This window comes from Rhinichthys klamathensis, unplaced genomic scaffold (assembly GCF_029890125.1).
Source record: "Rhinichthys klamathensis goyatoka isolate OS25496 unplaced genomic scaffold, OSU_Roscu_1.1 h1tg001218l_1, whole genome shotgun sequence".
Lineage (NCBI taxonomy): Eukaryota > Metazoa > Chordata > Actinopteri > Cypriniformes > Leuciscidae > Rhinichthys > Rhinichthys klamathensis.
The window spans coordinates 88479-98262 of NW_026607387.1; the positions used below are offsets into that span (position 1 = coordinate 88479).

At 36.8% G+C, this 9784-nt stretch overlaps 1 protein-coding gene across 1 annotated transcript; it reads right to left on the reverse strand.

Annotated features, from left to right (window-relative positions):
- Positions 1-6428: 6428 nt before the first annotated feature.
- On the reverse strand, positions 6429-8519 carry fam8a1a (family with sequence similarity 8 member A1a; the record flags this gene model as incomplete). Its single annotated transcript, XM_056245011.1, has 4 exons — positions 6429-7213; positions 7311-7450; positions 7707-7830; positions 8399-8519. Coding segments are annotated over 4 exons (530 nt in total), but the record flags the coding sequence as incomplete, so codon positions are not given.
- Positions 8520-9784: the final 1265 nt, after the last annotated feature.

Genomic DNA, 9784 nt, shown 5'->3' on the forward strand with positions numbered 1-9784 from the left:
CCTCCAGTTACCATCTGTTCTCTATTGGCTGATTAGCATTATACTGCAGGCTAGTAGAAAAAAGGACATATTTGTGAAGTTTAACAAGGTTCTTGCAGACCCAGCTCCACAGAGGGGACTTATGAGCTCTGCTTACCCTTGCAGCCCCTACCAGAACTGGTCCAAACCAAGAAAACCTTTATCTTTATGCTGGAGTCACATTAGGGTTTTTGTAACATCATGAGGAAGAAGATAACCTACATTCAGACTACACTTAGCCTAAGCTGATACTTCAGGGTATAGTGTGTGTATATGTATAGTTAGGCTTTCCACTCTATACTTCAAGCATCCCGGTGGGCTCACCTTTTGAAATGTAAACATGAAACATGAAATTTATCACAGGATAACAGGTCTGCACGCAAGCACTCACTGATCTGTAAGGGCAAATATACCACACTAGCAAGAAGATTTTGTTTTTCTCAACTGCTGCAGGTAGATATTCAGACAACTTGATACAATATTAAAGTTCAATAAACAAGGAATTCATGTTGAGTAACTTACATTTTAGACACAATACTGCCAGCTACAGTTTGTCTATTTTGTTCCACCAACGAAAATACTTCCAAACAAATCCACAGCAGAGCCGTTGCACCTCCGAGCTCCTCTATGAATGAATTAGTGTTTTGAACGAATAGGTTGAGTGAATGATTCAATGACTCGACACCCAATCTATTCCTGAATGTATCAGTGTTTTGAACAAATCGTTTCGAGTGTATGATTCAGTGAGTCGCTTGTAAACATAACATTGAAATAGTCACTTGTCGCCACCCACTGGCACTGACATAATGATTTAACCTAGAAGAATCACTCAAAAATCGGCACCAAACACAGACTAGCAAGTGATACAAAGGTAATAAATCAGTGTTTTGGACTGTTATATCCGGAACTTGCTGTTGTGTAAATATAATATAATATAATATAATATAATATAATATAATATAATATAATATAATATAATATAATATAATATAATATAATATAATATAATATAATATAATTGGCTACTACAAAAATATAACCTTTCAGTATACAAGCTACAAATTACATCAGGAACTTTGTGTCAACAACACTGGATTTATGACCCTTAGAGCAGATAGAGTTGAATAAGTATCTTATAACTCCAGGCATTGTTAGAATCTGAATCTTAATGGATTCCTGCAGGGAATTTTCACTTAGCAGACTCCATGTCTAAACATCAGACAGAATATACAATCACTGCACTTCTCATTCTCCTGTTCTCCATTTGCATTTGGCCCACTCGAGATGCAATTATAGCTAAAGAATCTTTGCCTATTTTATTGTGTGGAAGACAACAACTGACGAGCCTCCTCTCCAGAAACTTCACAGAACTCTCTGGATCTCAGCGAAGCCTGACCCTTGCGTGACTATCACAGTGGAGCGCCGCATCTTCTATTCAGCTGCAAATGCTCTGCATAAAGATGCTTGATTAATGCGAGTGAATATCAAACTTTAGTAACCCTGTTTAGAGCACCACATGTGCTTTTCTTGTGTAGGCTATGAGGGAAATACTGACTTTCCCCTGTCCGGAAATCCAGAGTCACACTAAATAAGGTCACTCGGTTCAGACTTGACCACAGTGGTATCAGCATACAGCAGCAGTGTGGTTATTCGTGCACAGCGTGACTCTTGTTTGAAAGGCACTAATTCTCCTTCTGTCCCACTGTAGGAAACCCGATTAGACCACATCTTAACAACTCTGCCTTTCAGTTTCGGAAGGGGAGTACGGGGATCTGCAAGATGGGCTGCTTGTAATATATGGCTTTGGCTTCATTGGTGATTTCAGCTCTTAGAGTGATAAAAATGGCAGAGAGCTAGTGATTATGAATGCATAAGGATTAATGGAGGCTATTTAAAGACTCTCTACACAGAGGAGAGAAGACAGAGACACATTTTTCCCTTCTGAAAGGAAGTGGAAAATCCATGGATTATCCCCAAAATGACTATGCTGTGTAGTTCAATCTTCAGACTTGCTGTTATGCCATAGTTCTGATAGCCTACCAGATGAAGCTTTTTACGCCACTGTGTTTGTTGTATTGATCAGTCATTGGTCGGTTGGCAGTAACCAGTGGTGGTGAACCAGAATTAACCAGATGCAACCCGGGTCAAAATTTGTACTTTTATGCAGCAAGGTCATTTCTTTCTATTTCAAATAAATGCTGTTCTTTTGAACTTTATATTCCCCAGACAGCAACATAGTGTCGGCCCAGATCCGGGCCTGGATTCAATGCGTTCCAAATGTGGGCAGACACTATGTTGCTGTCTAGAATCCTGAAGCAAATGTATCACTGCTATGACATATCTGTGGCCAAATAAAAGTAAAATGAATGCAATTTCATTGGCTTGTTATTCCAATAAGATAGGAAAAAAATATTTTTTCATAAGACAAAAGGTTTAGACCTAACCTTATATAACCCAAGTCATGATGACTTGGGAAATATGTAGACCGCTTTATACTTTGGAGGTCTGGTGTGCACTTTGGTGTCAATAACATTGATATTTAAACCATTCCTGTACTTTTTGCATCAGAAAAAAAAAAAAAAAAAAAGGTCAGCCAAATGTAACCTGTTGTAAACAATACTCTCCAAACTGCCTCATTAAGTCGAGGCATTAATACTGCTCTGCTTTCAGTGCTGTGGGATCAGCTCAGGAGAGATCCTTCCTGTCGACGGGGCTTGTTATTGTCACAAGCATCCTCACCAGCTCCTCTAGCTGTGAAGTTCCCTAATTAGTCACCTCGTCTCTCCTGATTCACAGTGAGCAGCACACAATACACAAAAATACAAAAAGAGTCATTTTAATGAGGCCGTGTTTTCAGGTCTACTAGAGATGAAAGTGCAAAGTGAATTTTGTTTCACAGGTAGTGGGTCACATGCAAAAACATTGAACGCAAAATTAACTGAATAATAAAAGTTTATGTCGGAATTATTTTGGATTGCTCGTTTCAACATGTTCAGAGTCCTTCCCATTTGTTTGTGTGCCTCGTCTGCGTTTTCCTTTTTCTCACAAAATGTGCGCTCAATACACAGAACACCATCAGATACAACAATTACATGTCAAATATTTATTAGAAATATTGATTAGGTCATTCAGGTTAGTATGCTTAATATGTTTTCCACAAAAATATTAAGCAGCAAACCTGTTTTCAACATTGATAATAATAAGAAATGTTTCTTGAGCACCAAATCAGCATGTTACCGTAGAATGATTTCTGAACTTGAATATTTGAATAGTAGTGTAATAAAACTCACCCGAGCCTTTGATGTTTTTTTAATCATTAGGATGTAATTACAGCTGAAGAATCATGGAAAACCGAAACAGATCCATGATTAGTAACATTGGCCCAAAAACAAACTCTTTATAAGATTCCTATGATGATGTGACTAAATTATCACTGATAAATCAGCTTTTGAGCTTTTTAACATGCCATGTTACAAGCAAGATTCAAATCTGCATGGGAAACACCGCTGGTTAAAGTTTAACACTTTAACCACTCAGATGATGCTCCTATGGCACAATATTATTAAACATAATGTCTGTTTTCACATTGGAAATCAAGACTAATGCAACTAATAATTTCAGCCTGCTGTCGGTTCCAGGTTGGGCTGCACTGTGGTTCAGTGGCAAACAAACCTACCATATCAAGTTGTCTTGAGCCTGCCAATCAGTCCTCTCAGCAGGGTGAAGTACTATCCATGGGGACGGCTTTACCAGAATCCCGGATGAAGAGGATGTGGGAAGAGCCAGCAGCTGTGAACCCAGTGGCCTTGCCAAGCACCGCTGGCCATGCAGCCAAACCAGATGTGCAACCCAGTAAAAATTCATATTAGAAATGACGGGCAGACATTGGTGGGGGTGTGGGTGAGTAAAGATTCGTTGTCTCTGAAGCAAACTGGCAGACCACACAAAAAGAGAGCAAGACTCTCTAAAATGAAAACACCGAACACTATGCTCTCAATGACATTTAAGTTTGCTTAAAAATAAGAATAAAACAATGTTAAGTTTTTAATTTGAACTGGCAATGTATGTAAGTTGTGTGTGCCTATGAGGCACAGTTTCTATGTTAAAAATGCACTTAGGTTACATCCGAAATCACATACTTTTATAGTAGGTGAAAAACAGAATGTGACAATAGATGTCCGAATTCATACAGTACTATTCTCCGGATGACATAGTACTTCTAGCAAGATTCTGAAGGGTGCATACGACGAACACTTTTAACACTTTAGTGACGCAACTGACACATGGTTGGTCAAATGATTATGACAACATGGCTAATTTAGTTCGTCCAGATTACATTCACTACACACATTCATACTATAGAACTTACTTGTTTAGCGGCCATGAAGTACCTGCAATTACTTAATCAAAATAAGAACCTAAGAGAGTATGCGATTTCAGATGCAGACTTGATTGGCTGTTAATGCTTTTATTGTTAATCAGCTGGATAAAATCGCTCTGAAAGTGATTCCAACGATATCGTTTCTCTGTGTTTTTAGCTGTGGTGTGAACTCTGCTATTCTTTAATATTGAGAATGATTTTTAGAACTATATCTTTATCATTATCTTTGGATTAACAGGGGTTTGGATGCAGTAAAAACTAATCACAGCAAACGTTTGTGATTAGTGATTCTATTGTAGAAAAGTGCTACGCAGTTAGCCGTGATTCATTTATCCTGTGAGTAAAAGTGTCCAATAATAAGGGGTTTCCAGGAAAAGGTTAGTATTCATCATGTGATCTCAAAATGGCTGCCTCTGTGAGACGATCTTCTCCATGTGAAATTAAGCAACTTTTATTAGGTGATATTATATGACTATGTACTTTAAACATTTAGCTTTTTTTTATTGGAAAAAAATCACTGAGGAACTTTTAAGTGCTGTTATTGCTTATGAAAGAAACTCCTGCTGCACAAGACTACAAATTCAATAGGCTTATGTATTATCAGATCAGATGAACTTGTATGATACAAGTTTATCTGACAATGCATATTGAACAAACATCACAAGATGATATAAATTGTATCATCTTGTGATGTTTGTTCAAAACCTTGCTTTATTAGACTTTGTACGTGTTTGTGTGTGCATGTTGGTGTGCACATTTGTCCTAGCTAAGACAAATAACCCGTGTGTCTGTTTTCTTCATTTGGTCCACAAGGTTTGGATTATGAGGAATTGCCCTTGGAACTCCAAGACCTCCAGAGAGACCAGAATGGGCAAACAGAAAGAAAAATCAAAACAAAAAGGCTTAATAGTTATGGATGAGATATGTATTTTAAAGATCTAAATCATCAGTGAGTCTTACCAGAGCAATGCAATTTCAGTTTTTTTTTTGCATGATTGGCACGTGATCATTAGGAAACATTTTCTGCTTGTGAGAATGTGGACTGCCACTATGGAATGTGACTGTGTAATTGAACAATGCCAAAGGACATTTGCTTTGAATTTCAAAGAACTCAACACTATGATCGTCAAATTAGGGTTCCAGCTTGTGTTTATGAACAAATATCACCACCTAGTGGTTATCAAGAAGCACTGTTTTAATTCTCTACACTAGTAATCAATATCATCATCATCCCTTAACCTTGTACTTATATGGTTAACTAAAACCAAAACCATTAAAAACCTATCCGTAACTTGAAATAAAATAAATGTTACCTGAAATAAAAATATAAAAAGCTTAAACTTACTTTATTTTGGCAAGTTGCTAAGGCAGCATTTCTCATTTTCATTTAATATTTCAATTTTAACTTGATATACTAAAACTGAAATAAAAAATAATTAAAACTATGGACATATTTGAAAATATTTAAAAAATAATTAAAATGACAACAAAATGACTAAAACTTGCAATTTCAATTAAAACGGAAAATGTAAGGATAAAAAAATATATATAAATAAAAACTATATTAGTATCTCAATGATACTGTGACATGAGAAAAATAATGTATCCCATAGAATATCGTCTTCAAGGATTTTAATAATTTTTCATATATGAACCATGCACAATGATAAATCAAAATGATGTTTTATTAACAAAGTTCGGGAGAAGCATGTTCAGATAATTAAACCTAATTAAACACATGTGGAGCACATTCAGATAATCAAACCTAATTAGACACGAGTGGTGCTTAATCAACGAGTTAAGCGCTGTGTATATATACAGCAAACTTACCTCCGTTCATTGACAGTTTAACAGCATCCCTCCACCACCCCATCTCCTCACTTATAGTCCTAATACTCTTACAACAACGGGGGGAGTACTCTAGGTTCGGGCAAAATTCCGAGCTCGGAGCCCTCCCCCCGGACAGCACGCCAAATACGCATAATCTTTACTCTGTTTAATTGATGTAAGTGTGAACTCGTGAAACAGCTGATGTGTTTGGCATGCCGAATACTGTAGGGCAGATAATGTGAATTTCAAAATGTAATACTTAATTCTTTACATATAAAAGATCATCATAACTGAAACACATGACAAATAAAACAGGTTTTTAAGAAACCCTGAGAAATGTTGTGAGGCATATCAGCCACCGACTGAATTTACAACAGGAATGGAACATTCCGGACAGCTGCATGCATGTGTGGAAGGACACGAGCTCAATTCCTTGCCTTTGGTAAGATTAATAACAGACTCGTCTGGGCCATAAAGCTCGAATCTGGGGAGAAGTTATGAAAACCTTGTGGATTAAGCTGGTGTTTAGAGTAAAACATTCCACTCGGATGAAATTTCCGAGCATGTCTACATAAAACATGTGTCTTGAGCTTAATATCACTCATCATTCTTCAACATGAAAAACTGTTTGTTGCAAGATCAGTAACTTCTCTAAGAAAGCAGATATTTCTCAGCATTGTAAACAATAGCTTTGTGATTAGACTTTGATACAGGGATCATTAGTGCAAATCTGCAGTACATACTATTATGATATATTAAAATATAATACTGAGAACATCTGTAAGCATTTGATGTTTGACAGGGGCCGTTTTCACATGACTTTGACACAAACAGACCTGTCATCTGGCTCTTCTCCTCCGAACCACGATGGTTCCAGCCACAACGTCATAAACAGTTCTGTTGTGTTGGAAAAAGAGTAGCGTGATAAAGATAGGGAAAAGGAAGGCGATGGAGAAGTTTTTGTTTAAGGCCCGTACTGTGGACCTGCAAGATGAAAAAAAAAAAGTTCTTAAATTAAAATACTTCTAATGTATCATTTTAGTTTGTCCGCCCATGCATTATAAATACACGGATAACTCACGCAGATAAGCTGACATTGGATGCCGGTGCTACCAAAACCCGATTAGGCTGCACTAGGACTGTCGTGTCACATGTGACGACTCGAAGACCCAGCAAGAACTTTCCAGGAGTGGCACCTCCAGCTCCCCAAATACAGACGATCTGCAGATCAAGACAGAACACAGACTCAAGAAATGCGCGAGCTGTCTAAAACCACAAACTCATTCAAATCATTTATACACTACAGAGGCTTTGCACCAGATATTGTTAGTAAGTGACAAGATAAGGATGGAATTAATAATCATTTAACTTTCTGAAAAAAACAGATTGTAAATTATGTAAATTAAAAACAGATTGAGAGACAAGGCTTGTAAAATGGAAGACAAATGATGGCAGAAGCTTGCGGAGACTCACTCACTTCATAGACGCACACTAGGACTCTGTATGCTAAAGCCACAACCATCATCTTCTGCAGGTCCTCCAATGATGTGGTCTCATCAATCTCTTCCACAATAAACTGCATCATGAATTTGGAAATATCTCTGTTCAGAAGATCAAAGACATATGAACTGTCATTATACAACATATGAGTCGGTTATGAAAGATGTGTCTTATGCTCACCAAGGCAGCATTTATTTTCTCAAAGATACAGTAAAACAGCAATATTGTGAAATACTATTACAATTTAAAATAACTATTTTAATATATTTGAAAATGTAATTTATTCCTGTGATGGCAAATCTGAATTTTCAGCAGCCATTGCTCATTCTAATCATTCTAATATACTGATTTGGTGCACAAGAAACATCATTATTATTATCAATGTTTAAACTTCAATAAAAATTAACTTAAAACTCTTTATAGGATTCTTTGATGAACAGAAAGTTCAAAGAACAGCATTTATTTCAAATATTTTTTTGTAACAATGTAGATGTCTTTAATGTCACTTTTTTCCATTTAATGCATCCGTGCTGGACAAAAGTATTCAAATTTCTTTAAGAAATCTTACTGACACCAAACTTTTAAGTAGTGCATATCTCTATATATAATTGATGCACTACTATTTTAGAAATATAACTAAATCTATAACTGTCCAACTTCTCAACTCACTTCATTCCACTGAGATGCATGATCCACAACACTATGGTTGCCTTTACACAGAAGAGAAGGAAGAAATCCACAGTTTCAGCCAGAAATCTACGTAGAGGGGAGGGGATGGTGTACTCTCTACCTGAAAGAAAAAAGATAACGTAACTTAGGATAGAGAGTGCCATCATAGGCAGACATAAATGTATCAAATAATGAAATCACATGAAATTCAACAAACCTCAGTGTGCATTCTTTAATTCTTCCACTAACAGATAATATGTGACATGATGTGCACTAAGGTTGGTTCTGTGCATTTATGTGTCATGTGGTGTGAGACTTTTGTACCCCACGTCATACACCTTAGTGAAAAGGTGGCACAGAACAGAAGCGCTTCAGACGTGGATTTTAAGTGTCTACACACTGTTTAATGCTGCTTAGAGGTGGCATAAATGCATTTACACAGCTATTTCAACTGCATACTTTGTTACTAGAGGTTGAGGTAGATCAGAGCAGGTGTAATTTAATCTGTTTTTTATACAACATCCTGTCTTTACACTGAATTTTGAATAGGCACAGTGTAGTCTAACAGAGTTAGTTCACCCAAAAATGAAAATTATCTCATAATTTACTCAGCCTCAAGCCATTCCTTGTGTATATGACTTCCTTCTTTCAGACAGACACAATCAGAGTTATGTTAAAAAATATCCGGGCTCTTCCAAGCTTTATAATGGGAGTGAATAGAGCATCCATCCATCATAAAAGTAATCAACACGGCTCCAGGGGGTTAATAAAGGCCTTCTGAAGCAAAGCAATGCATTTTTGTAAGAAAATTATTCATATTTAAAAGTTATGTAGGAGTACCGTAAGCTTCGGTGAGAGAAGACACCTCTCGTAGTTAAAACAAATACGACTGGGCAACAAACTCAAGCTCATCCGACATTTCTCTTTAAAAATTCTCATTTTAGACTTTTAATTCGTGACCGGTGTTTTGTTTTGCTTCCACTTTCGTCAATACGTCATGTGTCGGGTCAGAGGTCACTCTTCTGCCGGAACTTGTCGCATTTAGCCATTACAGGAAGCCAGTGATTAATTATAATTTATAAAGTTATAAATATGAATATGAATATTTTTCTTACAAAATGCATTGCTTTGCTTCAGAGGGCCTTTATTAACCCCCTGGAGCCGTATGGATTACTTTTATGATGGATGGATGTGCTTTTTTGGGCTTAAAATCTAAGGTACCATTCACTCCTAAAGCTTGGAAGAGCCAGGATATTTTCTAATATAACTCTGATTGTGTTTGGCTGAGAGAAGGTTATATACACCTAGGATGGCTTGAGGGTGAGTAAATTATGGGATAATTTTTTTTTTATGGGGGTTTAGTTAGTTTACTTTAACTAAACTAAA